The 16022-nt window shown below is 39.7% G+C and overlaps 1 protein-coding gene across 5 annotated transcripts in view; it reads right to left on the bottom strand.

Moving 5' to 3' along the window:
• ST7 (suppression of tumorigenicity 7) overlaps positions 1-16022 on the bottom strand; it is a 120840-nt gene that overhangs the window by 50157 nt on the left and 54661 nt on the right. For all 5 annotated transcript variants that reach the window (XM_087723636.1, XM_087723635.1, XM_087723637.1 and 2 more), the window contains 4 exons: positions 14181-14263; positions 4293-4452; positions 2403-2457; positions 257-372 (listed from right to left, as the gene is read on the bottom strand). In XM_087723636.1, coding sequence (XP_087579762.1) covers positions 257-372; positions 2403-2457; positions 4293-4452; positions 14181-14263 — 414 coding nt within the window. The remainder of the gene's footprint in view (positions 1-256; positions 373-2402; positions 2458-4292; positions 4453-14180; positions 14264-16022) is intronic.

Genomic DNA, 16022 nt, shown 5'->3' with positions numbered 1-16022 from the left:
TACAAAAATGAGTGCTATTCTACAGCAAAGTTTCAGGAGAAACAGCATTTGGAAATACAGATAACCACATAATTCAAATACCAAATCACCATATCAGGAAATATGATATAAATATCATATTACCGTTATATAAATTATTAAATGAAACACAAGCATTGTTAAGAATCAAGATATCTGTGATATCTTTTATCCCCAATGTCTTAAAGCAGGATTTACAATGTGCTACAAATTCAAATAAATTTAGTAAAATTCTTACTGGCATCTGCAGGCCTTAAATGGTCAGTATCACATGTGAAAAATGTTTGATGATCTTGTGCTGAAAGATTCATATCGTAATATGTCAATGGTTCTCTTCCAGTCACCCAGGTGTATCTGCAAATAGAGTTGTATTTTGTTCATTCAGGACAGATGTGCAGGATGAGAAATTGTAGAAACAAACATCATACATTCATAATATGGTGATTTTCCTTATGCTGCTTTTTCTTTTGGGTAAAAATATATCCACATACGTCCTTCATCCTTCTTAATATAGTAACCTCCATCTACAAATCCAACCATGGTACTAAAAATGATTAGTTGATATACTGGCACATTTAATAAACTGAATTTAAAATAATCTTGAAGGTTGGCTTAATTGGTTTTAAATAGTCCTGGGTGTACTTGTATGTCAGTTCTATAGTCTCAGTTTTGATTATTTTAAGGAAGCTACTCTGTACACTTCTGTATTATTTTCAGCTTCTCCCCTTTATCTTTATCTTGAGGCTTCTGATTTGGGAGGAGATGGAGCCAAGGTGGCTCAGTGATTGAAGTATTCAAATTCAAATCCCCATTCAATCACAAAGCTCATTGGGTGGCTCTGAGCTTAGTCTGACCTAGGTTTAGGTTTAGGTTTATTAGATTTATATGCCACCCTTCTCCCAAGGACTCAGGGCAGCATACAACATTAAAAGAAACACATAATACAAAAGTTAAAAAAATTAAATAGAATATCCCAAGCCCAATTAAAATTGACAATGACATTTTTTTAAAAAATTCAAATTTAAATTAACAGTGATCAATAATTTATTTTGTTTTGTTCAGGCCAGACCTAGCTTGCAGAGTTGTGATAGTGAGGAGTAAAATGATAGTTAATGCTATGTGAATTGCATTGGGTGCTTAAGAAAAACTACAATGTAAATGTAGAAAAAATATAATGTTGTTAGTGAGATTCTTGATCTAGATTAATAGAGATACTAAAAGAAATTTACACATTAACACTGCTTGAATGAAATGGTAGTCTAATTCAGGGATTCATCATCCTTAAGTTTAGAACGATCTGGAGCAGGAGTCCCCAATCTTGGCAACTTTAACACTTGTGGACTTCAACTCCCAGAGTTCCTCAGCCAGCTGACTGAGGAATTCTGGGAGTTGTAGTCCACAAGTGTTAAAGTTGCCAGGGTTGGAGATCCCTGATCTGGAGGACAGCACGACTACTCTCAATAGATTCATGGTACTTCAGCACTGTTATTCTTGATATGTTGAAGTAGAAATGTCTGCAGGAGAATGTTGCCTTCTTGTCCTATATATTTTTAAAAACTTAAGACTAAACTATGCAGGGTTATTGTTGTGGTCCAGCAGGAGCCGTTGGAGCTACCACCAGACTCCGACAGCGAGGGGCCTTATGAGTCAGCTCTGGAGGATGTGGAGGACCCTGGACAGGGTTCCGACTCTGAGCAGGGCACAGAGAGGCTGGTTGGCCACCAGGAGACATCTGAGCCTTGGACCAGTGGGGAGGAGACAAGGGAGAGTGAGCCAGAAGCCAGCAGTGAGTTGTTCCTGGATGCACGGCACCAAAGAGCTAATAGGCGTCAGGAACCGTTGCACAGTTACAGGAGGTAATCGCACTCAGCTGGTGGTCATTAGGCTCCTCTCCAGACTATAAAAAGACTACTTGTGCACACACCCCTCTTGCAGAAGTCAACGCAGGAATGAATGTTGGAGAACACTGTTATGAGCTTGGCAGGCTGGATTGCTGCCAAGCCTTATCTGTGTTTATTGCTGGTCAAGCTTGTCTGCGTTGGGTTGTTGCCAAGGACCTGTCTGTATGTTAATTAAATGCTGTAACTTATCTTTGGCTCAGAGTGTGCTTGGGTGTGGAACAAGGGGGGGTCAGAACAGTTATCTATGCAGGGTGATGTCAAATGTTGGCCCACCAACATAAGGACAAAGTAAAAGAGACTGGATCCAAAGATCATTCATCCTCATTTGAACTATTTGCTAAACATCTGAAAGAGGCATCTGACTTCTTGAAGTTTACAATGACAATGAGCTAATGCTTAAAATACTTTCTAAATAGACTAGCATATGTAACCAGTGTTTAAAAATACTTTCCAAATGCTAACATATTTGAATAATAAACTCACCGGTTATATTCAGCTCCTCTAAACAGATTTAGCGGATTTCGCCAGACTTTACATTCTGTTACAAAAACAAAAATGCCTCTAATTATAACTGAATACTAATAATTATTTGGGAAAAAATTATATTCTAATTAATTATCCCAGGTGGTGCAGCCGAAACACTTAAATAGACAATCAAGTGGTAATCATGTATTTACTATAGATTGGGCAATTTAGGACCTGACAACACATTATATTTAATAAGAATTATAACCACTTCTTTGATTTCACAAATTATTGGTATATACAGGAACCAATGAAGATGAATGCTATCCAATACTGCAAAATTACTAGTACATTAAAACTCATTGAGTGAAAATAAACCCTTTCAATAAATATTTGCTTAAACAGCAAACAGATGATGTTTCTAAGTGATTCCCAAATTTTAGATGAGAATACAAAGGTGATTTGTAAATAAACAAACATAGCATAGATCAGGGGTAGTCAACCTTTTTATACCTACTGCCCACTTTTGTATCTCTGTTAGTAGTAAAATTTTCTAACCGCCCACCAGTTCCACAGTAATGGTGATTTTATGAAAACCTAATGAAAATGTTTTTAAATAATGCTATGAAATTTTTTTTAAAAGTCAATTAAATTTTTTAAAAAAAGGAAAGTGCTTCAGTATCGTACAAAACCCCTACCGCCCACCATGAAAGCTAGAACGCCCACTAGTGGGCGGTAGGGACCAGGTTGACTACCACTGGCATAGATCATGTCCCTGGGTATGGCTAGAATAAAGTAATTGAATGAAAAGAACTGTCTTTTGAAAGCTGTTTTCAGTTACAACTTTTACATTATAAATTATTTCATTCTAGATTAGCCTTTTGCCAACTGTGATCTATTTCCACAATTGATCTTGTGGGCATTAACAGCAAGCAGCAAGTGGATTTGCATGTGAGGATAAAAACCAGAATTGTTGAGGTATTTTCTTCAGTCCCCGTGGGTCTACTTCAGCAAAGTTACACTAACTAGTTTATAGTACAGATCAGTAGAATAATACAGTAGTCAGCTTTTTAAAATCTTCTGCTGTTACATAATAAATAAAACAAGGCACCAGGTACTGATTATTTATTTATTTGTATACTTTTATTATTATTTTTACAAATAAATCAAGGCAGCAAAGATAGCCAGCAAATCTTCCTCAACCCATTTTCTCCACACAAAACACCCTGTGTTGTGGGTTGGGCTGAGAGAAAATGATTGGCTCTAGATGGATTTCATCACTAAGAGAGGAACTCACAGTCTCTGGATTTCTAGTTTGTATTTGAACCATTAGATCAAATTGACCCTATTAAATAATGTCACAATGACAAGAAAATAGAGGAATAAAGGCAGAGAAGTCCATACGATCTGAGAGCCAATTTGGAGATTCCAGCTCTCCATTTATCAAAATGGTTCCTAATTTTATTTTGTTCTAACATAGTGAACAATAAAGCTGTGCAAGAATTTTAGTGGAAAATATAAAATAAAAATACTCCTTGGAATCAAGCTGGACTCCTACGAAGTACAGAGACATATAGTTTCCTTGGGAATAACTATGGCAGTGGTTTGCCATTTCCAAGATTAAAATAAATAAATAAAACAATTTTAAAAACTTTCTGGCAGAGTCTGCACCCAGGGATTATCATGTGGTCTCTCATCAAGGCTGACTAGTATTTGCAGAAATGAGCAAATCAGCTACCAGAAAAAAACTGAGCTTTCCCAAATATATCAAACTTCATAAATGATTAAAATAAGCAGTGAATTTGCCCAATCCGCAGAAAGGACTTTTAATACAAAACAGTTATTTAAATTAATTATTCATAATTAGTGCATTATTAAATTGTAATGATTAAATTATAATTATTTTACCTGAAACACTCTGTCTGTTTGAATCTGAGTCCCCGTTGCTTGTATTTGAGTTACTGGGAGAATTGTTGTCCACCCCACCCAGCAGAGGGCGCAAGTGACTCACAGAGACTTGCTCGATGAAAGATGTGCCATACTTCCGAAAATACCACCATTCAAATATCTAAATCAGATGGGAAAACATGTAATTATTTGCCTTTTTAAGCTATTTCTACTGCCGCTCATATTTACAGAATGTAAATTTATACTGAAGCATATTTTGGATAAAATATTTGTTATAATTTATATACAATGCTATGTGTTATATTAGATTTTCTATATAAAACAGGCAAAAGAAATAATGGGTGGAAACCAGAGATGGGTTGCTGCTGGTCGGCCCGGATTGGCCCCGATCAGCTGAACCAGTAGAAGGCTCTGCCAAACAAGAAGCGTTGTGCATGCGCAGAAGTGTTGCACGTGCGTGTGGGGGAGCGCCCCTGAACTGATAGTGAAAAAATTGGCAACCCACCTCTGGTGGAAACATGACAAGGAATGTAGGCAAATGAAATAATAGATACTCAAAGGGAAGCACTCAAAGGGAATCGTGAATGATCACAAGAAAGGTGTATCTTTTGGGTAGAATTTGAATTCAACACATGGGGAAGGAGACTAAAAAAGAAATCCAATGAACTATGGATAATTGAAAGTTAGTTTAAATGGCTATTTTATTTCTATAGCTCTGTGATTTAACCATGTTAATTCTACTTCATTTTGTATTTCCACTTATACCAGGGAAAAGCTTCATACATATAAAACTACAGCCAACAGTGAACCTCCAAGTGAAAAACAGCAAGAACCACTAATATGAGTTCTTCCACAGATAGGGAAGAAAAGGATTAAGCCAATTTTGAATATATTGGATAGGTTTCTACTGTCAGGAAATAAAGGACAGGATCTCTATTCTACATCTCCCCACTGGAATATAAGATCGGAGGCTTTCCCCTCTCCTAGGCTGGTGCAGTAGAAATAGGGAAATTATTCTCACTCTCACACACTTATTACTGCACTATAAAAGGCCTTCAGGCAATGTGATGAATCTAGAGTGGAGACTTAGAGGTGGAGATATAGTAATAAATAGAGGATGACTGTTAAGCAAGTTCACAGAAGCTTGAATACGTAATTTCCAAGAACTTGTACTCAATATGACAGGGATAAAAAGCCATTTTTCAATTAGTCTTAATAATTTCATAAAAGCTATCATTATTTACAAGGTCTGGTGTACTGATTTGTTTAAAGCAACAAGGAACCATTTTTTAAAATAACACATTTGTAATAGGTAATATCAGTTTTTGCGAAGACCTATGGGTGCTGACCAGAAGCCAGTGCACATACAGTAACAACAAATCTTAGTTCACAGCTAAACTCAACAACTACGTCATGCCAAAAAGGAAATCTATAGGAAAGGAGATAGAATGCTTACAATCAGGCCAGGAATGTCTTAATAAGGAAGATCAGAACAGCAAAAAGGGCTACTCTGAAAAGCCGAGGAATCATCTGTTAACAAATGAACCAGAAAATGTGTGGAAAACCCTTAAAAATATAACTGGCTACAGCAAACCTCCCTCCCATGCTGAAGGGCAGATGACCTGAATGTGTTTTACTGTAGGTCTGAGTGGAAACCACTGTCAATGATTGCCACCCTCTCCATCTCAGATACACTAAAACCAGCCAAATCTCCTACAACTGACTCTATTCCTCTGCCTCCCCCTCCCCCCAACCTCTGGTGATCACAGAAAAATATGTGCAAGGTCTATTTCACAGACAAAAGCCTGGAAAAATATCAGGCCCAGACAAAGTAACTCCTTCTTGCTTGAAAGTCTGTGTTGACCCAACTGGCCTCCATCCTCACCTGCATCTTCAATAAATCACTAGAGATGTGTTATGTTCCTTCTTGGTTCTGATGCTCCGCTATCATCTCAGTGCTTTAAAAAAAAACTCCATAAGGAGCTGAATGACTGCAGACCAATTGCTCTGCAGACCAATTGCTCTGACATCCGTAGTTATGAAAATCTTTGAAAGGTTAGTGCTGGCCCACTTGAAAACGATCATGGATCCACTATTAGACCCCTTGTAATTTGTCGACTGAGCAAATAGATCGACAAATGATGCCGTTAATATGGCTCTGCACTACATCTTACAATATCTTGAATCTCCAAGGACCTATGAAAGGGTCCTCTTTGTAGACTTCAGCTCATCATTCAATACCATCATTCCAAATATTCTTCTCACTAAACTTACCACACCTGTAAGTGGTTCATAAGCTTTCTAACAGATTGGAAGCAGAAGGTGAAGCTAGGCAAAGTCACATCAGATTCCTATACAATTAGCACAGGTGCCTCCCAGGGCTGTGTGCTCTCTCCATTACTCTTGGAGTTTCTTTGGGAATAACTGCCAACAATTGCATCTCAAATGATCCCTCTGTTAAAGTACGGAAGTTTGCAGAAGATACAACAGTCATTGGTCTCATTCAAGATGACAATGAATTTGCATATAGATGGAAGTTGAGTTAGGGTCCACAACTGGCCCTGTGATGCAGATGGAACAATCTTGAATTGAACACATTGAAAACTATAGAGATAAAGGTAGATTTAAGGAGAAGCCCTCCTAAATTCTCCTCCTCCTCCTACAATACTAGACAACACAGTATTAACAATAGAGACCTTCAAGTTTCTGGGTTCTATAATATCTCAGAATTTGAAATGGATACCTAACATTAAAAAGTCATCAAAGAAGCACAACGAAGAATGTTCCTCCTGAGCCAACTCAGAAAGCTCAGACTGCCCAAGGAGCTACTGATAAAGTTCTATAGATGAATTATTGTGTCAGTCATTTGTTGCAACCAGCCTGCCTTCCACTGAAGACCTGTACACTGCAGAAGCCAGAAAGAGGCAGTGAAAATATCTACAGACTCCTCCATCCTAGACACAAACTGTTTCAACTTCTTCCCTCAAGACAACATTATTGGGCATTGCACACCAAAACAACTAGACACAAGGACAGTTTTTCACCATGCCATCAGTGCTAAACAACTAATTTTCACAACACTGTCTTATGCTCTAGGTCCTAGGATGTGAAACCATGTAATAGAACTGTATTACTGTTACCCTTCTCATCTTTCGTATTACCTATTCCTTTAGCATCTTATGACTAAAACTTTGTTGTTTGTATCATATAATTTGTGTTGATTGCTTTTATTTAGTATCCTATTATGATTTATGTTGATTGCTTATTTAGTACCCTATGACTATCACTGAGAATCTATGTTATGATTTATGATGATTGTATTTATGACTATGATCATGATTTATCACTTGTTGCTTGCATGTACAATGAGAGCTTATGCACTGGAGACAAACTCCTTGTGTGTCTAATCACACTTGGCCAATAAAGAATTCTAAATTCTAAATGGAAGTAATGGAATTAACCACCTGCATTCTTGCAGTAACAACAGTTACCCCAATAATGAACCCAGAAGGAAAAGGTCAATAAAAAAAGAATAAGATTGTCCCCTCCTATTGTTTCCCCCTTACTCTTTCACTGCAACAATACCCCTTAAAACAAAATTACATTTTATCTATATTTGGCAAGATACACTCATTTATTCCTTTGCTGTTATTTATGAGGTTAAAATGTTTACCTAAAGACAAAATATAAATTCTGAAAATTAATGTTTCATTGTTGGGATTACTGCTTTTTTTCTGTCTCCTACAAAACTCAAACCATTTTGAAAACTTTCATTTGTGTCATTTTCATCTCTGATCATATACCCTGAGATAAAATTAGTCCATGGAGTACCCAAGATACACTCATTAGGTAAGTAATTATTCCTTTATTGCTTAGAAACAACAACATCTCTAAACCTCTTTGGCAGACATGGTTATTCTCCAGAGAGCTGTTTCCTGAATGGGCTCTAAATATCTTGAGGGACTAAAGAGAACTTGCAGACATAGGCAAAACAGCCGTATTTGAAATATCCTCTGGGATGTATAGGTCTTTTCTTTCTGTTATGTTAACGGTGAGTTTGGAATGTTTTGCTGGTTTTACTGTGAACTTTTCTGGCTAACTAAAAAATAAGTTAATTATTTAAGGGAAAGAAACCCATTTCTGGAAAGAAGTTCATTAAGAAGTCAATTTAGAAAAGTCAATCCATAGGTTTAATTCAGAAAGTAGCCTATCTCAAGAATTATTTTGATATTCTGGATTTCCCCAAACTTCTTTTTCCTTAGACTGTTTTAAAAGAATAAAAACTATGGAGAAACAAATTTCACTGACGTTAAATGCACTCTGTTTCTGGATTGGTCATAATCTCAAAAAGTTGGAACTCCGCACATATTCTAACCTTTTGTGTTTTCACAGACCATGGTGCTTGAGGTCGCTCCCACTCCTTAGCGGGAGCCTCTAGGGAAGCTGGTCTTGACTCCTGGCATGGTGTACAGGTAGCCACCCATTCTTCAATCTCCCTGTCCATGTTAGGCCACCAAACGTAACTCCTAGCCAAATACTTCATCCTGACAATTCCAGGATGCCCTATGTGTAAAGCCTCTAATACTGAAATGCGCAGTTTGGGTGGAACAACGACCCGATCCCCCCCCCCAGTAAACAACCATTTACAACCGATAACTCATCGCATTTGGCCAAATACATTTTGAAATCAGCCCCAACAGCCCCCTTGGATCACCCCCTCCAAAACCAGTTCAAAATTTGTTTGATGGTGGAGTCCTTTGCAGAGTGACAGGCAACATCACTGGATAGACAGGCCCAGTTCCAAGACAGTCAATGAGGAGGATTGGCATCTCGGGGGTAGGGTCAGTGAGAAGTTAAGGCAGTGGGCAGCGGCTTATAGCGTCAGTGTGCCCCAAAGTGGAGCCTGGTCGGTGGATGAGATGGTAGGAGTAGGCAGCTAGGAAGATGGTCCATCTGGTCATGTGAGGTGATGACACTGGGGTAGGTCGGTCCCCAGCCAATAAGCCCAACAACGGCTTGTGGTCCGTAACCAGTTCAAAGTCATGGCCATATAGATACTCATGGAACCTCTTTACCCCAACCAAAGCCTCACGGTCCAGCTGGCTGTAGCTCTGCGGCAGACAAGGTTCTGGAGTAAATGCAATAGGGGCTTCAGTTCTATTGGGCACACGGTGGCTGAGAACAGGGAAGCATTGCAGGTCAGCACCAACGGCAGGGTCTGGCTGTATTGTACCAGAAACGAGTAGGCCAACAGGAGTCAGTTTACCATGGCAAACGCGGCAGCCTCGGCTCTGCCCCTTTGCATTCTTAGCCAGGAGATGTTGTAATGGCTCAACAAAGGTGGCTTTCTGATTAAGAAAGATGCTGTAGAAATTAAGGAGCCCGAGGAACGCCTGCAGCTTGGTTTGTTTGCGAGGTGTGAGAGTGTCCAGAATTGCTTTAATTTTTTCTGTGGTCAAGTGAATCCCAGAGTCATCGATTAAGTACCCTAAGAATTCAACCCTTGGCACGTTAATTGAGCATTTCTCTTTTTTGAGACGGAGGTCTTTGTCTCTAATTCGAGCCAAAACTGTTCGTACATGTTTGAAAAGTTGCGCCTCATTTGCAGCTGATACCAAGATGTCATCAAAATAGGGGACGACTCCTGGTATCCCCTGCAAAAGTTGTTCCATGACGCTTTGGAACAGTTCAGGGGCGGTACTAATGCCGAATTGCAGACAATGACATTTGAATGCACCCCTGTGCATCACAATGGTTTGGGCCTCTGCCGTAGCGCCATCTACAGGCAATTGTTGCTATGCCTGCGCCATGTCCAATTTTGTGAAAAATTTTCCGGGGCCTAATGAATGAAGGAGGTGCTGTACAATCGGTACAGTGTAGGCGCTTTGTTGTAGCGCTTTATTTATTGTGCACTTGTATTCTGCGTAGATGCGGACAGACCCCTCAGATTTGACAGGTGTCACTATAGGATCTCCCAGCATGCATGATCAACCAGCTCTAGGATTCCCTGGCCTACAAGCTTGTCAATTTCCCTGTCAATTTTGGGGTGGAGAGCAAAAGGTACCCTCCTGGGTTTAAGCCTTATTGGGGCTATGTTGGGGTCCAAACTAAAGGAAATTGGAGTCCCCACATACTAACCCAGACCGGTGCCAAAGACGCCCTCAAACTCCTTAAATATGGCTTCAGCGCAGTCGTCTTTCAAGGCATTGATACTGGTCACTTCTAGGCCTAGGGCTTGGAACCAATCTAGCCCTAGGAAATTCTGCAGTTGATGCTGACCACTGTCACTGGGAGTTTCCCACTGAACTGCTTGAACTTCACCTGGAAGGTGCCTTAGCCCATGATGGGGACCCTGGTAATCTTGTAGGCAGTTGTCAGGGGTGCGAAGATGCTGCTTCTTTAGACTAGGGATAGCCTACTTTAGGGTAGACCATGGCATGATGGTCAGTGATGACCCGGTGTTGATCTCCATCTCACATGGAGAATCCTCGATGAGGACTGTGACCTTCAGCTTTTTTGGCTGCCTGGTGCGGACTTGGCCAATTGTCATATGGTAGGTGACTCTATTGTTGCCCTCTGAGCGCCATGGTGGCTTCTGCCAGGCCCCTTGGTTGGGCCTCTGTTGGTGGTTTGGTGCACTTCTAGGCTGCCAGGTAGTGGCAGGGAATTCACTCCAGCACACCTTGGCAATGTGCCCCTTTCACTCGTGGCACTGGCAGGTTGCGTCATAGAAACAGCAAGCTGATCTGGCATGGTGTCCTCCACAGCTAGTGCAAGGTGGGAGATGCGGTTTGAATTTGCGCACTGGCTGGGTGCGGCTACTGCACATGCGGCAGCTGTCATCTTCCTCACCTTCTGAGCTCTCAGGCTCTGCAACCTCACGGTGTACGCGTGTCTTGTGGAGCACTTTGGCTCTGCAGTCTCAGAGTCTCAGAATTGATGGCTGATTCTGATGTCCTGGCTTCATCCAAAGCAATCTGCAGAGTGAAGTTAGATTTAGTGAGTAACCTCCTGTGTAGGTTAATGTCCCACACACCGTAAATTATGTCGTCCAGAATCAGCTTGTGCAGGTTTCGGAATTCGCAGTACGCTGCGGCCTTGCGAAGCGCTGCAACATACTCATTAATCGACTCGCCCTCTTTCTGGTTTCTGATGTTAAACTCATGCCAACGAACATGCTTGGACGGCTTGGGGGCATAGTCCTTAGCGTCTGCTGAAGCACAGACCAGGCGACTGATTGTAGTGGTGTCAGCTCAGAGAGTTTTTTTGCTGTCTCGAATATATCCAAGGAACATGTTCTTCTTGCGGCCTTTAGAAAGGCCCATGAGGTTTTTGCCTCGAGGAAGCGGTCAAATCGTAGCATGTATGAGTCCCAGTGCTCGGTGACTGGATCATATGGAGTTGGTGGGGTATGCATGACCATTTTGTATTCTGAGGGCGTTTTCAGTTTGCCACTCAAAAATGGCTACTCAAAGCCGTGCTGAGCTCCAGGCTGGATGTACTTGCTGGATTGCTACGCTCTTTTTGGTTCGCCTAGTTCCTTCCCAATCCCACCTTGTCACCAGTGTTAGATTGGGTAATGGATAGGCACACACAGTATTAACAGTAACAACAGCTCTTTATTAAGTACAACAAGTGAGAACAATCCAGTGAAGGTTGAGTCTGACAGCAGCCCTTTTATAGGGAGCTGTCAGACCTTTCGACCAATAGGATTAAACCTCTGTTCCCGCCGGAACAGACGGCCTTGGTGGAAACCACTGTAGTTAGAACAAGTATCTAACAGTAATTATCAATATTTCTTAAATAATTATTATGTACTATTTATTAAAAGACAACATGATCAAGTGATATTTTTTGTGGAAAAATGTACCTATTTAGACTGAGTTTCAGAATGTATACCATGAAAAGACAGTAAGATTCTAGTTACTTTATTGCTATTATAATGTTGAGGCAAAATAAAGTTTTTAAAGTTTATTATACCAAATTAGATAGCCATTTCTGTTATTAAGCTAATAAATTTGTCAAATCCAAATTTGCTCTGTCCTACACATTGGCAATAAAAATCAGAACGCCAAATACAAGTTGGGCAGAAACAATCTGGTATACAACCCTCACTCTGTCAAGGACCTAGGAGTATTCATCTCAAACGATCTAAGCCCCAGAGCTCACTGTAACAACGTTGCCAAAATGGCATTAAGAGTTGTTAACCAAATTTTGCAAATCTTCTTCTCTGGTAACACTGTATTGCTAACTAGGGCATACAAAACCTTTGCCAGACCAATTCTTGAATACAGCTTGTACTCCTGGAATCCACACTGTATATCAGACATTAACAGGATTTAGCGGGTTCAGGGGTATTTCAGAGAAGAGTACTCCACTCCCCAATACCCAATAGAATTCCCCATTCCATTAGGCTTGAAATTTGGGGCTTGGACAATCTGGAACTGTGCTGTCTGTAGTTCGATCTAAGCATAGTGCACAAAATTGTCTGCTATAACGTCTTGCCTGTCAATGAATTCTTCAGCTTCAACCACAATAATGCACAGGCAAACAATCAATACAAACTCAAGGTAAACCACTTCAAACTCGTTTGCAGAAAGTAAGACTTCAGCAACAGAGTGGTCAATGCCTGGAATGCTCTACCTGACTCTGTTGTTACAGCCTCAAACCCTCACAGTTTCAATCTTAAACTGTCTCCTGTGGACCTCACCCCATTTTTAAGAGATCCATAAAGGGGGCATGCCTACGGATGGTCTTACTGTCCCCATTTATCTGTATTTACTTTCTTTGTTCATGTTTATGTTCATACCTATACTTGTTAACTTATTATCTTGACAAACAAACAAACAAACAAATAAATGTAAGCTGCAGGTCAAACAACAAATTAACTCAGGAAATAAATGTTAACTTAAAGTTTAGCACAATGCATTCAAATTTATGCAAATAACAAATGGCACAAATGGGATAATATAATTATAGGATTTTCTGAAATTTTGCACAGAAAAAAATCCTCTGCAGAAATAAGTTGCCTAAAACTAAGAAGTCCTTACTTTTAAGATGATTCATTTAGGATTATGCTCTAATACATGAGTATCTGTATTCATACATTTGAAAAGAATTCTAAATTTTGATTTGCAGTTTTCAATTAAAAACACGTGAGACACAATAAATTTAATCATAAATCAGAACTTTAGGAAGGTGGATGTAAATGTGTATTTAATCTTAACAATTATTGATGTCATAAATATATGAACTGTAAACATTTTGAAAACTTAATTTAGCAATGCTCAAACAAAGCAACAAAAAGGCACTTTTGTTCAAATGATGCCTCATGGAAGCTTGAGGCTACCTTATATTCTTCTGAAAAGATACACAATAACTTTCTTTCAACTCATTGCAGAAATGACTGTTTTTCCCAGGTTTCTTCCACCTCTAGGTTTTGAGCAGTAATCAGCTTAGCTCATCTCTTTGAATGAAAAACAGTTGCTGTTTTTCTTTTTCACACAGTTGGAGTACAGATTGAATATTAGGTATCATGCATATAAATTAAACCAAGCTGTATTTATCTTTAATGTGCCGTTAGTCTTTGTTTTATATATAAGGTATATGTCTCTAGTTTCATGGTCAGAAATTTGAACTAATACACAGTGTACTTTGAATAAATTGATTTTCTTCTGTGTTGATTAACAAATGTATGATTTCTCTAGTATGTACTGTAGCAAAATTGGCTCCACAGAACAAGACTTAATGTTCAGATTAATTAGTGACTAATATGAATTTTACACGGTACATAGATATGGAAACTTGAAGGAAAAAAGACAAAAACATATAAAATCTAATATATTATAGAAGATTATAAAATATTTTAGAAATAGATCTAGTACTTACCAAAATAAGCCCTGAGATTAACGAAGAAGTGCCTGTCAAGGCAACGTAGAATTTGGGTGTTAACGTGTTCAAAAACATACTCACTGAAAGAGAAAGACAAAAGAAAAGTCACCAATGATTTACCTGGTTTTCCCTTTACTATAATCTGAAATAAAAACATGAATATACACACATTATATGCAAAAAGAACAATTGCAACCAGCTGTCTTCCAACTTATATACTGCACAAGTTAGAAGGAGAACTGAGAAAATATCTACAGACCAGGGGTGGGATTCACTTACCTTCCCTACTGGTTCTCAAATGTGAGTGCATGTGCCTCGTCTGCGCATGCACACCACCTTCTGTACATGTACAGTGCCCGTGCATTACATCAGGGCAGGTGGGCGGAGCCTCCCGCAGCTGCGGCTACCGGTTCACTCGAACCTGAGAGAACCGGCTGAATACCACCTCTGCTACAGACCCCACATATCCTAGACATAAACTGTTTCAATCCCTCCCCTTGGGATGCTGGAACAGGGCATTGCGTGCCAAAACAACTAGATATAAAGACAGGGTTTTTTCCCTCATGCTATCACTTTGCTGAACACCTAATTTTCTGTCTTGTATCTAAGAATATTTATCTGTGTAGTATTACTATTATCCTTCTCATTTTTTCTACTGCCTTCTCCTATTAGTAGCTTATGATTATAAGATTGTTGTTTGAATGTACACTTTTTGTTTGTATGTACATGTTGTTTGTATGCACACTGATTGTATTACCTTGTTTGTTTCTATGTACACTGAGACCCTATGCACTGGAGACAAATTCCTTGTGTGTCCAGCAGTGGTGGTTTCCAAATTCCGTTTCAACCGGTACGGTTGGAACGGCCCCAAAGTTACCCACATGCATGCATGTGGTGCGCGAGCACACGTGCATGGTGTATACATGTGGTCTAGCATCAAATGACGCTTCCCCAAGCCTTTGCGCCGCTCCAGCTGCTCTGCGGAGTGCAGGCACCGTATGCCCCATGTGCCTGCGCAGTAGCCCCAACAGCATAAAACACCGGTAAGGAGCGCGGGCGGGCAGGCGGGTCCTCTGGATCACCATACTAGAACGGTATCTGGTGCTCTGGGCAGGATCCGGTATGCCCATACCTGGGCGTACCACCTGCAAACCACCACTAGTGTCCAGTCATACTTGGCCAATAAAGATTCTATATGTATATTAAAAATTATATTATCTTTAATACTTCTCCACAATGGCTTGTCTCATTGAGAAAAAAATCTTCTCACCCTTATTTTTTATTAGCAACTTCCTGCTCTCTTTCATAAAACCCCATTCCTTACTACAAGTAATTAATGTAATTACAAAGAAATGGAAATGTTGTATATCTGTCATGGTATTGACATAGGAACAGAGGAAACCCAGGTTCAAATCTATTCTCAGCCACAAAAAAACTTTTTGGGTGACTTTGGGCCAGCTGCTCTCTCTCTCAGTCCAACCTATCTCCCAGAGTTATTTTGGGGATAAAATGAAGGGAGCTCCCTATGGAAACCACGCTGAACTCTTGGAACAACAGCAGTACATAAACAAGCATTTGAATCAACAATAGACACCTATCAGCTTCCAGGAAATTTTAAGATCATTTTCAAGTTGAATTCAGCAACAATACACTAATTTCTTTACATTCAGTCAATCAAGAAGCAAATTGGTGCTGAGATTTAGCCTATTCTTCAGCTACAGAGGCCTGACTAACTCTCACAATATACTAATATATCAATTAAAAGAAGGTTCTAAATTACTAAAAACAGTGATGCTTGTCCCAGGACCAGACATAGGGATGAATGGCCCAAGTAGACGG

Source organism: Thamnophis sirtalis, unplaced genomic scaffold, assembly GCF_051295495.1.
Source record: "Thamnophis sirtalis isolate CommonGarterSnake01/CBP01778 unplaced genomic scaffold, rThaSir2_p1.2 scaffold_9, whole genome shotgun sequence".
NCBI classification, from domain to species: Eukaryota; Metazoa; Chordata; class Lepidosauria; order Squamata; family Natricidae; genus Thamnophis; species Thamnophis sirtalis.
The sequence above is the reverse complement of the archived record's forward strand: the minus strand, read 5'-3'. Positions and strand labels throughout refer to the sequence as shown.